This window comes from Trichechus manatus, unplaced genomic scaffold (genome assembly GCF_000243295.1).
Source record: "Trichechus manatus latirostris isolate Lorelei unplaced genomic scaffold, TriManLat1.0 scaffold00147, whole genome shotgun sequence".
Classification (NCBI taxonomy): Eukaryota; Metazoa; Chordata; class Mammalia; order Sirenia; family Trichechidae; genus Trichechus; species Trichechus manatus.
The window spans coordinates 6,037,780-6,052,441 of NW_004444083.1; the positions used below are offsets into that span (position 1 = coordinate 6,037,780).

The following is a 14,662-nucleotide window of genomic DNA, read 5'->3' on the forward strand; positions in this document are numbered from 1 at the left end:
GAGAATGAAGAAAACATACACAAGGGAAAGATAAGTCCAAAGGACAAGGAGAACTACCACAGCCTCCAACAGACTGATTCAAGCGCAGTTGATGGTGCCCGGCTACCACAACTAACTGGTCTGACAGGGATCACAATAGAGGGTCCCAGACGGGGCTGCAGAAAAATGTAGTACAAAATTTTAACTCATTAAAAAAAAAAAAGAGACTAATTGGACACACCAGCTCAGGGGCAAGGACAAGAAGGCAAGAGGGGACAGGAAAACTAGTAACAGGGAACTTAAGTTCAAGAAGGGGAGAGTGTTGACTTGTTGTGAGGTTGGCAACCAATGTCAGAAAACAAAATGTACCTTATTTTTTTAATGAGAAGGTAGTTTGCTCTGCAAACCTTCATCTACAGTATAAGTAATAAATAAGAATAAAAAGAGAAAAAAATAATGTACGAAAAAATTTTAAGAAAAATAAAATGTCATTTGTAAATTAAAAAAAAAAGTACGTAGAATACTGACAGAGTTTCGTACTTTCAAAAATCAGGCATCACTCTCACAGCTATTCACAGAAATGTATCTAGAGTGGGAAATCATGGGAAATTAAATTAAATGTACGATACGTGACTATAAAATATTATGTCTAATTTCAAAATAAACACAATTAAGGTGTTGGCAATGAATACTGAATATACCATGGACTGCCAAAATAAAGAACAAAGCTGTCATGGAAGAAGTACAGCTAGAATGCTCCTTATATGCAAGAATGGTGAGACTTCATCTCACATACTTTGGACATGTTATCAGGGGGGCCCAGTCCCTGGAGAAGGACATCATACTCAGTAAGTAGAGGGTCAGCAAAAAAAGAGGAAGACACTCAATGAGACAGATTGACTCAGTGGCAGCAACAAGCGACTCAAGCATAACAACAACTGTGAGAATGGCATAGGACCAGGCAGTTTTTCATTCTGTTGTACATAGGGTCGCTATGAGTCAGAACTGACTCAACAGCACCTAACAGCAGCAACAAATTGAACTTTACTTAAAAAATGTTGAAACTAATATTACTCTTAAAGTAAATTGGGTAAGTACTGATAAATGGAAAAAAATAGTTTAAGAAAAATGCATTTTACTTCATCCATTTTATAAAATGACCTAACTCAAACTTGTGACTGCATCAGCAAATCCATTGACCCAACTCTATATTAAAAAATTTCTGGTATACCACTTTAGTGTGTGTCTGTCCTCTAAAAGGGAGATTTATGTGTCCTTCTATATAGAATTCATCTGGGCCAAAAAAGATTTCACAAGTGCACAATTTTCATATTTCCTGGGTCAGCACAATCTCATAGAACAGAGAGTGGTCTGAGAGGGGTGGTCCAAAATTTCCAAGGACCTAAACAAGGACTTTTGGAAAGGGATCTTTTTCGTTTAGATTTCCATCATTCAATAACCTCCCCACCCCTAAATTCTTGTAGGAAAAAAAAAAATCATTTCTAGAACAAAGATTGAAGCTGAATTTGATATTTTCTTTTGCTGCTTGATATCCTATAGTCAGACATACAAAAGATCTTGTAATTTTCACAATTCAGATGTTTTCTCCAAGTCTAACCAAGTGGCTGAGCCAACTGTGTGAGCCTATAGAAAATACTCCCTGGCTTTGCTATGTTTGAGTTCTGACTGGAAAAGAACAGCAAAGCCTATAAATAATTGCTCACTGCAGGGTAGAGACTGCGGGTTCCAGGGGACTGAGAGAAGAGGGAGATGCTTGGAGCTATACAATGCCGTTAACAAGGTTGTTGGTCCCTGTTAAGTGTGACACAGGTCCCTGGTGAGAGAGTATGTTCAAACCCCACATCTAACACTTTCTTGCAGAGAGATATTTAGGCTTGCTGCCTTACTCCTCAAGAGTCATAGATGGTACTATTCTCACCTACCATGGGAAAGACCTGGATTCAAATCCTGGCTGATACATCTCATGTACAACCACCAGCTATCTGTCAGTGAGGGCTTATGAGTTGCTATGATGCTGAAAAGATTTCAGTGGAGCTTCCAGTCTAAACATACTGGGAAGAAAGTCCTGGTTACCTACTTCCAAAAAACAGGCAATGAAAATCCTATGGATCACAGCAGTATGATTGGCAAACAATCAGGGGATGGCAGAGGAGCAGACAGCTTTGCATCCCATTGTGCATAGGGTTGCCAGGAGTCAGGGGCCTAATAACAGCAGCTACCAACAAAAACAACAACCTCATTTCTCCAAGCCTCCTTGTCCTTGGCTTTATAAGAGGAAGGAGAAGAGTAGCTCCTTCACAGAGTTGTTGTGAAGATGGCTTATTAGCACAGTGTTGGGCATATAGTTGTCAACTATTGCTTTAGACAGGAGGTAGGATTTAATCAAGGTTTTATGATGGGTAGGACCTGTGTGTGATGAAAAGGGAGAAGGTTCCAGAATGGGGAGCAACATGTGAACAAAGCCAGAGGCAGAAATGGGATAAAGTGCAGAGAATAACTGCTAAAATTTTCAATCTTTTTACCAATTGTGCTGAGAAGACACAAAACTTATATAATGAATATTTTGTGTATTTAACCAGAGGAAGAATACAGATCCTGTTCCCCTGGAGATTCTGATTCAGCAAGTTTAGGGAGAGAAGCATAGCCAGAACGTTCCTTCGAATCGAAGGTGATGAGACTTCATGTTGCTTAATGTGTGCATGTCATCAGGACAGATCAATCTCTGGAGAAGAACATTATGTTTGTTCAAAAAGAGGGTTGGTGATAAAAAGGAAGACCCTCAATGATATAGACTGACACAGTGACTGCAATAATGATTGGGAAGTTGGCACAGGACCGGGTTGTGCTTCATTGTGTTATACACAGAGTCACTACAAGTAGGAACAAATTCTAGGCACCTAACAACAACAAAACGGAGTGACCAAGGAATCTGTATATGAAGAAACACTACATGTTTTTGGGTCATGTGGATTACACTAAGCGTACTAATTATAACATGCTAGTTATCCCATTAGTCTATGAAAACATATTTTAGTATGCTTGTTGGACCCTAACTTTTTTAAGTTTAAGTAACTCAAAAAGAACTTCCACCACTACCATGGAAATCTCTACTCCAGATGTTAAACAACTATGATTTCCTTCTTGCTTGTTGCTGTTGTTGTTAGGTGCTGTCCAGTAGGTTCATTGCGACCCTACATACCACAGAATGAAACACTGCCCAGTCCTGTGTCATCATCACAATCGTTATGTTTGAGCACATTGTTGCAGACACTGTGTCAGTCCATCTTGTTGAGGGTCTTCCTCTTTTTCCCTGACCACCTACTTTCCCAAGCATGATGTGCTTCTCCCGGGACTGATCTCTTCTGATGACATGTCCAAAGTATGTGACACAAAGTCTCACCATCCTTGCTTATAATGAGCATTCTGGCTGTACATCTTCAAAGTCAGATTTGTTCCTTCTTCTGGCAGTCCAGGGTATATTCAATATTACCAACACCATAATTCAAAGGCAACAATTCTTCTTTGGTCCGTCTTATTCCTTGAGCAGCTTTCACATGTATATAAGGCGATTGAAAACACCATGGCTTGGGTCAGGTGCGTCTTAGTTTTTAATGTGATTTCTTTGTTGTTGAACACTCTAAAGATATCTTTTGCGGCAGATTTGCCCAAAGAAATGCAATGCATGTAAGAAAATAACATTAATGGTGTAACTTCAGGTAAATAAAAGACTATATTTAGGCCCACTACCTCAAACACAAACCAATCCACTTACCTGAAATCACTTTTAAGCTTACTGTAGTATTTCTGATGTTTCAGCATCTTCACAACTTTATCAAAAGTCTCTTTCACTGCTTTTAAACATTCGCTGCTATGAGTGCCCAGAGACCTTTGAACTCCTTCAAAGTACTCTAAGAATATGGAAAAAAATTGAAGCATTTAGTATGATTTAATTGTAACCGTTTATAAAATATAATTCTTTCAAGTGTGCAATTATCTCCATCTTACGACAAAGTTAAGAAACTTCAAAATCAAAGGATTTTGTCAGATTGCCAAGAAAAGTCAATAGTAACCAGAGACTTATAACGATGCTATGCAAGTTCTGTTCTAATAATGAGCTAGGCCATAGTTTTACCATTTACAAGAGAGAGATGCTTCAATTTTAAACCTTTCAGATTTATTGGATCAGATAAGAGTCTATCAAGGCTACAAAAACCAAAACTGTTTACATTTGAAAATTTCAAACATTAAAGGAAATTTTACAAGGAATGCATCACTTTTTGGGGGGAGGGAGGGTTATTTACTTTTTGCAAGAAAAAAACTTAATTAAGTAGAAATTTTATATTTTACTCATTTTAATGGGAACATGTATGCAGAAGCCCTAATTGCCAACAAAGAGTTTTTATCCACCTGGAGAAATCCTAACACCATTAATTATAAATGTTTTATTGCAAAGTCACGTAGCAGGAAAGAAGATTGAAAGACAACTTCAAAATAGGAAAGTTTCGTTCTTCAAAAAAAGCGCTTTTCCTTTACTTCTTTGGAAATAGCTAAATCATGATTTCTTTCACTGTCAAATCAACAGCTAAGACTTATCACCTCATTTCCACCCATTAAGAAGCTATGGCCAGTTACATAGCTGCAAATATGGATACTAACTACCAGCTGTTGGTAGCATAGGAATCTCTCATGGAACCCTACCATATGGGAAGGGAGAAAGACTCAAGTTAAGTTGCACGATGTTATGTTATTGGGCCATGCTTGATTAAGCAAACACTAACTTACAGATACTTTTGTCACTATATATATATAATACATATATGCCTATATATACCATAAAAACCAAACCAGTTACAGCCAAGTCAATTCCAACTCATGGTGACCTCATGTGTGTCACAATAGAACTGTGCTCCATAGTGTTCTCAGTGGCTGATTTTTCAGAAGTAGATCACCAGACCTTTCTTCCAAGGTGCTTCTGGGTGGACTTGAACCTCCAACATTTCAGTTACCATCCCAGAGTCTTAACTGTTTGTGCCACCCAAGGACTCCATTTATAGATAAACTCACCATAAAAATTGGCTTTTGCTAGCATCGGTGCACTGCTGCCCACTGCTGCAGCAAACAGGTCAGGGTGTTTTATTCTCGACCACACTGCAAGGGAGCCACCATAAGAGCAACCAAACACAACCCATTTATTTGTGGTGAGCCCCGTTTTCTTTGCTGCTTCAGTCTGGAAGTTGACAATGTCAGCCAAGGCTTGCCTGCTGCTGAGGTAGCGGAGACTGGCAGTACTCAGATCTCTGCAATTAAAGCAAAAAAAAAAAAAAAAAAAAACTCTGTGACAACAAAGTAGAGCATGTGAGGATTAACATCAGTCTGACTATCAAGTAAAAATGAATATTATCAAAAAGTGTTAAGTATTTATATCAGGAGCAATTTGAAATTTTAATTAGCATAAACTTGATCGACAGTGACACATAAACGCAGGAACTAACAATAATTGCCAGCATTTGTCTCACTTTAGTTCTTTATTTCCTCTTCTCACCACTCTGAGGAAGCTTCAAATGCCTGTCCCCACCCATGTGGTGACCTTTCTCCATACATCAAACTGAAGCACAGCTATCACATTATTACCCTGACTCAGAGAGCAGCCCATTTTTGAAATGGCTAAATTGTAAGTGATTTAATTGTTTGCAAGGCATTAAGAAAACTCATAGTTAATTATACTGATGTTATTTTCCATACTTTCACCTTTGCTGCTACATCTAGACAAACTACTATTTGAACCTATGTTTCTCAGTCATAAGAAAACTAAGTAAAATTTTTGAATGCTATTTCCTTCATAATAAGGTCGCCTATAATCCTGGGATGATTTTAACCCTTATTGCTAAAGGAAAAACTTTGCCCTCCCCCTACATGATGCTATGACTAGCTGATTATGAATTTCAAAGTAGAAAAAGGGCATACAATAGTCACAAAAAGAAACACAAGTAGCCAGCAAATACATGAAAACATTTAGCCCTTTCTATTATCAAAGCAACAAAAATATCAGTAGTTTTCCCCTCCTATAAAACTGGCAAAATTTTAGTATTCAGTGTTGGCACGGATGTGACGAGGTAGCCTCTCCTATATCACTTGTGGAAGTATCTGCTAGTAGAATCATTCAGAAAGCAATTTGTGCTCATATAAAAAGCACTTCAAGAGACAAAACGTATACCTTGGTTCAGCAATTCTTCTACTAAGAAGCTACAGCAGAACCCACTAATTTTCCCGTTATATCTACTCTCCCTTTTATCTTTAGGTAATCAAAGCTCCTGGTTTCATTTGGGCTCATGGCTGCCCAGAATAAACACTACACATACCAGCCACCCTTCCAGCCAGAAGTGACTTACTGAGTAAGATTGAGCCAATGAGATGTAACTGGAAAACTGTAGGTAAGATTTATTACAGTATCCAATCACAGAATTCACTCTACTTTCTAAGAGTAATCTCTCAGATCCTTATACTTTCCCCCTAATTGCTCAAAATCCAAATTCTGCTATAGGTTCTTTCTAATACATTCTTAATGAAGTGTACCACATGAAGTTAATTTGGGTAGCGAACAAGTTATATGCTATAGTTAATTGCAAAAACACAAGTTATTCCATTCTTGAACAGCAATTTACTTTGAGAGATTAATAAAGAAATCATAGACTTCAAATTATTTTTAGACTATCATAGCATCATTAACATACACACACAAATCAAAGTTTCTAATGAAGAAATGTAGAATGGATAAAAATATTGGAGTGTCACAACATTACCAAAAGTTAAGTGCCATGCAATCCAAAAATCATATTTGAGGAATCACTGCTATAAAGAAGCCTGTGAAACCTTCAATAATTATTAGTCTGTCATGTGAAAGGTCCTAAGAATTATGATTCATGTAATAAATGTACCTCTTCACTGACACTACTCACATTCTCAGGGTTATAGGAAGCAATCCTTACTTCTTATTTTAATGATAGTAAACGATTCAGATATTAGATTGGATTTTTCAGAACTTTTTGAGGCAGTTTTTAAACTTCATTCTATTTGTTTGACTTCATACAATGAATAGTTTATAATTTTAAGTAAGTAAGCTAAAATATATTTTTCTCCTGGGGAAAAAATAGTAGAATATACTATAGAGGCAAAAATAGTTCTCATATTCTTGCTATCTTCTCTGACACTGCAGTCTGAAATTTAACACAATATCTAGGTACATTTGATTAGTTGTTGTAACAGAATGATTACCAGTTTCCCATGAGGACAATAATTTTCAAAGGATAAAATTCCACTGAAGTAGAAAAAAATAGATATGCCGTTTTTTTTAAGTGTGTTCAGGAAAATACCAAGTTAAAACATGAAATTACAGTACATAAGGAATATATGTTTTTCAAAGGAAATTTCATATGACTCTTTTTATCAATAACATTACTTTTAACCCCAACCTCTACCTACATTTACCAGTTGAACTTTCTTCTTACCAGTTGAATTTTCAAATATTCACCTCCCTTAAAGAACATATTTAGACGTAACATCGCCTAAATTAAAAAGAGAGAGCATAGCAACAGCAAAGAGAACAACCACAAAAAAAGAGACCTTTAAATTTACCCTGTTGGTTGGCTGAGTCCATAAAATCTGTGTTCCAGAAGTAAGCAGAGGGCGCCTAGTCTCTCAGCATACGTAACCCAGGTATTACTCACTGATAGATGATATATATCGGCTGTTAATGCCCCTTCAATCATCAGAAATATTGGGCCTCCAGGTTTGTAGAAGGCATCATTAATGAAATATCTCTGTGAAAGTAAAAATATTCTTGTAAGTCACTAATTCACCAGACCTTGCAATTTGTTTGTGGTTTCTGATAACTGGGTGGCAGCATATTCTGGTTTGTCAGATCTGGGTTATGGTCCTGAGATCCCATCTAAATGAATAACATTGCTCAAGTCACTGTGCCTACATACTGGACAATTTTGTTTTTGCTTTTGGTGGTAAAAGATACCCTATACCAAACGGGCCATTTCAACCATTTTCAAGTGTACAATCCAGTGGTGTAAATGGCACTCACAATATGTAACCTTCACTACTGTTTACATTTCATGCTAATATTTTAAATTCTAATTTAGAATGTAAGATTCTTTTTTGATTTTATACTTGTAGCTATTTTCTTTTACTCTGAAAGTTTCAGCTCTTATCAACATTAACACAATTATTTATTTGCTTTATGCAAATAATATACAGTAACACACACACATTAGAATAACAATACCAATATTAAAAGAAACCCTGATGTTGCCATGGTTAAGTGCTCTGCTGCTAAATGAAAGATCAATGGTTCAAACCAACCAACTAACCCTGGGGATTAATGGAAGCAGACTGCCGCATCTTTCTCCCAGGGAGTGCCTTCTGTATTGGAACCACTGACCTTTCGGTTAGAAGCCTAGCCTTAAATACTGCACTACCAGGGCTCCTTCTCATAAATATTACAGCCTAGGAGACACTGAAGGGCAGTTCTACTTTGTCCTTTATGGTTGCTATGAGTTGGAATCAACACGATGGCATACAGAAACAACAATATTAAGAGAGATAATATGAGTGGCTTCAGTTCTGAGTTAGAAAGGGAAGCCAGGGTAGAAAGGCGGAGAGTGCTGACACATTGTGGGAACTGAAACTAATTTCACAAAATAATTTCTGCATACATTTTTGAATGAGAAACTAATTTACTGGGTAAAACACAATAAAAAAAAGACTGATAGTGTGATTATTGAAAACTGATTCCTCTACTGTTGTGTGTGTATGCGTCCTTAGAGTTTATTCCTTAAGAGATATAAAGTCAATGGGGCAGAGCAAACATGCTGCTATAGACAGAAACACCATATCCTCCCTCTACAGCAAAGACCCAAAAAACAAAGTAAAACAGACAAATATCAATCCTGAAACCCTAAGCGTCAAATGAAGGGATAAAGAACTCAAACAAGCACCGAATGGAATAAGTATCTAACAGAGAATGAGGAGAGCTACGGTGCAGAGGTCCCATAACAGGTAATGCAGCATGGACTCTCTGTCTTGGACCCCTCAGCCACAAAGATCAATGGACAAGGATTACTGGAAGGCAACTTCATGGAGCTTCCAGCAGGAGACAGAACACCTGATAACCAGGGATACACGCTTTCCCGCCTCCCACTTTTCTTCCCTCTGCACAGCCTCCACCACTTTCCAGTGGGGTGCAGTCCTTCAGCCAGAAAGATCCCGGCTCCTTGCTACTTGGATTCACCCTGCCCTCCCAGCCAGATCCTTCAGTGTCATTTTGTTGTTTTTTGCTTCTTTTTGTTTCTTCTCTCTCTCTTGCCTCCTTCATTTACTTTCTACTGCATATCTAGTGCCATGTGGCATCTCCACTCCATCCTGCTGGGCTGTGCTGCACTGCTCTACTGGAGAGCCTGTTTCCCAGTCCGTGCTGCCACGATGGTGGGCTCCATTAGGGCTTTTCTGTGGGGTAGGGGCCATCTCTTGTCTCTCTCTACCTTCCTTTCCTTTCTCCTGACCACCTGGTTATGTGTGCTGTCTCTACAGCTTTTTGACAGGCTGTGCCACCTTGCTTGGCTGGGGAGAAACAGGCACATGACTTCACCTGTCCTAGCAGCCTTGCTTGTGGACTCCCTTGGGGCACTTTGTTTTTCTTTTTCATTCTCACTTTCTTTTCTCTCTCATTCTTCCTTACTTTCCTTTCTCTGACCAATTGGCTCCGTGTGCTGTCTCTGCCACTTTTTGATGGGTTGTGCCACACTGCTCAGCTGGGAACCACTGACACACAACTTCCTCACTCCATGCCACCACACTGGTTTGCTCCACTGGGGCATTATTTTCCCCACACTTTCTTGTCTCTTTCTACATTCCTTCCTTTCCCTTCTGTTGATCACCTGGCTGTGTGTAGAATTTGTCTTTCTTTCTGTTTTGTTTTTTTAATCTCTATCTCACTTCCTTCTTTTTCTTTCTCCCAGTCACCTGGTTGTGTGTACATTTCTTTTCTTTTTTTTTTTCCGTTTCTTATCTCTCTCTACCTTCCTTCATTTCTTTCTCTCATCCATCTAGCTGTTTGTGCTAGTGCTCTCCCTGCTTGATGGGCTGTGCCACACGGCCTGGCAAGAAAGCCACTGGCACACAGCTTCCCTGGGTCCAAACCACTTCACAAGCAGACTCCCTCAGCAGAATTTTTTCTTTTTTTGGTTTCTGTTTCTCTCTGTTCTTTCTCTAAACCACTTAGCTCTACAAATCTCATGCTCAGCTTTCCCTCCCACCAACTGCACCTCATATTGTGAGCAACATCCCTAAGTGGCAAAGTGCAAACTACCAGACCTCACCCTGCACTGCCTGAGGTCCCACCTTGTTGTACACAAAAAGGGCTGGAAATGGCCCATCCCCACCTCTACCCCTCGTTTGGACCTACCCTGCTGGACCATAGCTGAGGAACCAGTCCTGCCCACCTGGACAAGATGTTGAAAAGTATGATGCCCAGAGACGAGCAAACAACAAAGAATTCCCAGCTCACCTGCCCAGATATAACAAGATAAATAAAAAAAACAGATTAAAAAATCAATAAACAAAGAAAATAATTCCTGAACGTCCCAAAGAAAAGAGAATATCAAAACATGTTAAAAGAAAGGAACAAAAACAACAGGACAGGATAGCTCCAAAAGTGTCCGGAATGAAACAACTGCTAATCTTCTTCTGGTAGAAGAAAAGACACTGAAACTACTTGTTAGGGAATTCAAAACTTTAATATTCAGGGCTTTCCAAGAGATAAAGCAAAATAGAGAAAAAATAAGAAAAATAGACAAAATCATGCAAAAGACAGACAAATCGTGGACGAGACAGAGAAAACAATAGAAGAATTCAAGAAAATAATACAGGAACAAAATGTCGAAATAAACAAGCAACTAGAAATCATACAAAAAGAGAAATTAGGAATTCAAAAGGTAAACAAGATTTCAGAAATGGACAGTGCCATAGAAAGTTTTAGGAGCAAACTGGAAATAATGAAAGACAAGATCAGCTAAATTGAAGACAAATCCTTGGAGACCACATTATTTGAGGAAAAATCAGAGGAAAGAACAAAGAAAAATGAAGAAACCCAGAGAACATTATGGGATACAATCAAAAGCAAAAATCTGTGTGGTTGGAGTTACAGAAAAGAGGGAAAAAAACATCAAACACAGAGATGGTTATTGAAAATTTGGTGTCAGAAAGCTTCCCTAACATCCTACAAGATGAAAAGCTGACAATCCAAGAAGCTCAACAAAACTCACACAGGATAGACTCCAAAAAAAAAATCACCAAGACATATAATGACATTTGCTAAAACCAAAGACAACGAAAGAATCCTGTGAACAACTTGAGAAAAATGAAAAGTCCCATACAGAGGGGAAACTATAACACTAAGCTCTGATTACACAGCAGAAACCATGCATGCAAGAAGGCAAAAGGATGACATACATAAAACATTGCATGAAAAAAATTGCCAACCAAGAGTAGTCTATGGTGCAAAACTCTCACACAAATATGATGGCAGAATTAGGACATTTCCAGATGAAGAGAACTTAAAAAAATATGTGAAAACTAAACTAAACTTACAAGAATTATTAAAGGGTGTTCTTCAGTTAGAGAACTAACAACATCAGGCAACAGCCTGAATCTAGGATGTAAGACTGCATCAGCCAGATACCAACCTGGGTAATAAATTCTGAAGGATAAAACAAAACTGAAATATTTACAACAGGGAACCACAGCAGTTAATGTGTAAATGACAACAACATCAGAACAATAAAAGAGGGAATAAATGGTAGGTATCGAATTGCAAATGGAGAGGAATTCAAGGCCATACTAAGTAATAAAAGAGTGGTGCAAGCTTAGATAGGAGAAAATTTCAAGGTAACCACATAGAAAGTTAACAAACCTATTCATCAAAATAAAGAAGAAAAACGTAAAGTCTCAGTAAACACAAAATCTACAAAAATGGAAGAAACAAACAAAAAACCACAAGAAAAAAATTCAGCACAAAGAGTAAGGGGAATAAAGAAAACTTCAGCACCACACACACACAGAGGAAAAAAAAAAAAAAAACACTACAAAATGACAACAATAAGCTCATACTTATCAATAATCACACAGAATGTAAATGGACTAAATGTACCCTTAAAGAGACAAAGTGATAGAATGGATTAAAAAAAATAGGACCCATCAAAATTATGTCTACAAAAGACACACCTTGGAAACAAAGACATAAAATTACTAAACATCAAAGATGGCAATAAATACATCAAGTAAACAGGTACCAAAAAAAGCAGGAGTGGCAATACTAATCTCAGATAAAACAGACTTTAAAACAAAATTCACCATAAAATACAAAGGACATTATTCAGTGATTAAAGGGCCAATCCACCAAATAAACATAACCATAATAAATATCTACACAATAATGACAGGGCTCCAAAATACATCAGACAAACTCCAGCAGCACTGAAATGAGAAACTGACAGCTCCACAATAATAGTAGGTGACTTCAACATACCACTTTCAGTAAAGAATAGAACATCTAGAAAGCAACTCAGAAAAATTCTGAAGATTTAAGGGCAAAAACAAACAACTTGACCTCATAGACATATATAGAACACTTGATCCACAGCTGCAAAGTACACATTCTTTTCCAACTCACATGGAACATTTTCCAGAATAGACCAAATCTTAGGCCACAAAGGAACCCTCAACAAAATCCAAAACATTAAGGTAATACAAAGTCTCGTCTCTCATCACAACACAATAAAAGTAGAAATTAATAACAGGAAGATAACAAACTGAACCCACTGCCGTCGAGTCAATTCTGACTGATAGTGTCCATATGAGACAGAATAGAACTGCCCCATAGGGTTTCCAAGGAACATACAGTCGATTCAAACTGTTGATCTTCTGGTTAGCAGCTAAGCTCTTAACCACTGCGGCACCAGGACTGCAATAAAAGGAAGAGCATCAAAAAAAAAAGCAAGTAACATATGGAAACTGAATAACATGCTGCTTAAAAACCGCTAAGTAATGGAATAAATCAAAGATGGAATCAAAAAATTCATAGAATTAAATGCGAATGAAAACACATCATATCAAAACCTTTGGGACACAGCAAAGGCAGAGTTCAGAGGTCAATTTATACCTATAGAGATATCCAAAAAAAAAAAAAAGAAGGAACAAAATCAAACATTAGCTACACAGCTGGAACAAATAGAAAGAGAACAGCAAAAGAAGCCCATATCCACCATAAGAAAGGAAATAATAAAGAACAAAGCAGAAATAAATGAAATACTGAACAGAAAAATAATAGGAGAATCAACAAAACCAAAAGGTGGTTATTTGGAAGAAACAAAAAAATTGACAAACCAAAAAAAAAAAAAAAAAAAAAAAAAAAGCAGAGGAGGTAAATAACCCAAATAATAAATGAAATGAGGGACATTACAACACGCTCTCCTGAAATAAAAAAGATCGTAACATACTACTGTGAAAAACTAAACTCAAACAAATTTGAAAACCTGTAGGAAATGGACAAATTACTAGATACACACTACTTACCCAAAATAACACCAACTGAAGTTGATACTTTGAAGAAGCCAATATCAAGAGAAGAAAATAAAAATCTAATAAAAAAAAATTCCCAACAAAAAAAAAAAGCAATGGCCCAGATGGTTTCACTGGAGAATTCTACCAAACATTCAGAAAAAAGCTTACACTATAACTACTCAAAATATTTCAGAAGATAAAAAAGGAAGAGATACTTCTGAATTCATGTTATGAAGCCAGCATAATCCTGATACCAAATCCAGGCAAAGATACCACAGAAAAAGAAAATTACAGACCAATATCTCTCATGAATATAGATGCAAAAATTCTCAACAAAAGTCTAGCCAATAGAATTCAGCGTCATATCAAAAACATAATACACCATGAACAAAGGTGATTTATAACAGGTATGCAAGGATGGTTCAACATTAGAAAATTTATCAACATAATCCACCGCATAAACAAAATAAAATAAAAGAATCACATGGTCGTCTCAGTTGTCACAGAAAAGGCATTGAAAAAAGTCTAACACCCATTCCTGATACAAACTCTCCATAAAATAGGTATAGAAGGGGAATTCCTCAACATAAAAAAGAGCATCTATACACAACCAACAACCAACATTATTCTTAATGAAGAGAGGCTGAAAACATTCCCCTTGAGAACAGGAAGGATATAAGTTTGCCCTTTATCGCCACTCCTATTGAACTATGTGCCTTAATTCCTAGCTAGAGTAAGGCAAGAAAAAGAAATGAAGGGCATTCAAATTGGTAATGAAGGAGTAAAACTGTCTCTTTTTGTGGATGATATGATACTATACATAGAAAACCCAAAAGACCCTAGGAGAAAACTACTGGAACTAAAAATGAGATTCAACAGGGTAGCAGGACTCAAGGTAAACATACAAAAATGAGTTGAATTCCTATACACCAATAAAGGGATCAACGAAAAAGAAATCAGGAAAACAATACCATTTATAATAGCCCCTAAAAAAATAAAATATTTAGGAATAAATCTAACCAGGGATGTAAAAGACCTA

At 37.2% G+C, this 14,662-nt stretch overlaps 1 protein-coding gene across 1 annotated transcript in view; it reads right to left on the reverse strand.

The window, feature by feature from the left end:
• Positions 1 to 528: 528 nt before the first annotated feature.
• Positions 529 to 14,662, reverse strand: part of LOC101359920 (putative serine protease K12H4.7) — a 15,967-nt gene continuing 1,833 nt past the window's right edge. The window contains exons 2-5 of the mRNA XM_023740123.1: positions 7,633 to 7,817; positions 5,065 to 5,333; positions 3,773 to 3,908; positions 529 to 565 (exon numbers count right to left, since the gene is read on the reverse strand). Of these exons, the coding sequence (XP_023595891.1) occupies positions 529 to 565; positions 3,773 to 3,908; positions 5,065 to 5,333; positions 7,633 to 7,817 (627 nt within the window). The remainder of the gene's footprint in view (positions 566 to 3,772; positions 3,909 to 5,064; positions 5,334 to 7,632; positions 7,818 to 14,662) is intronic.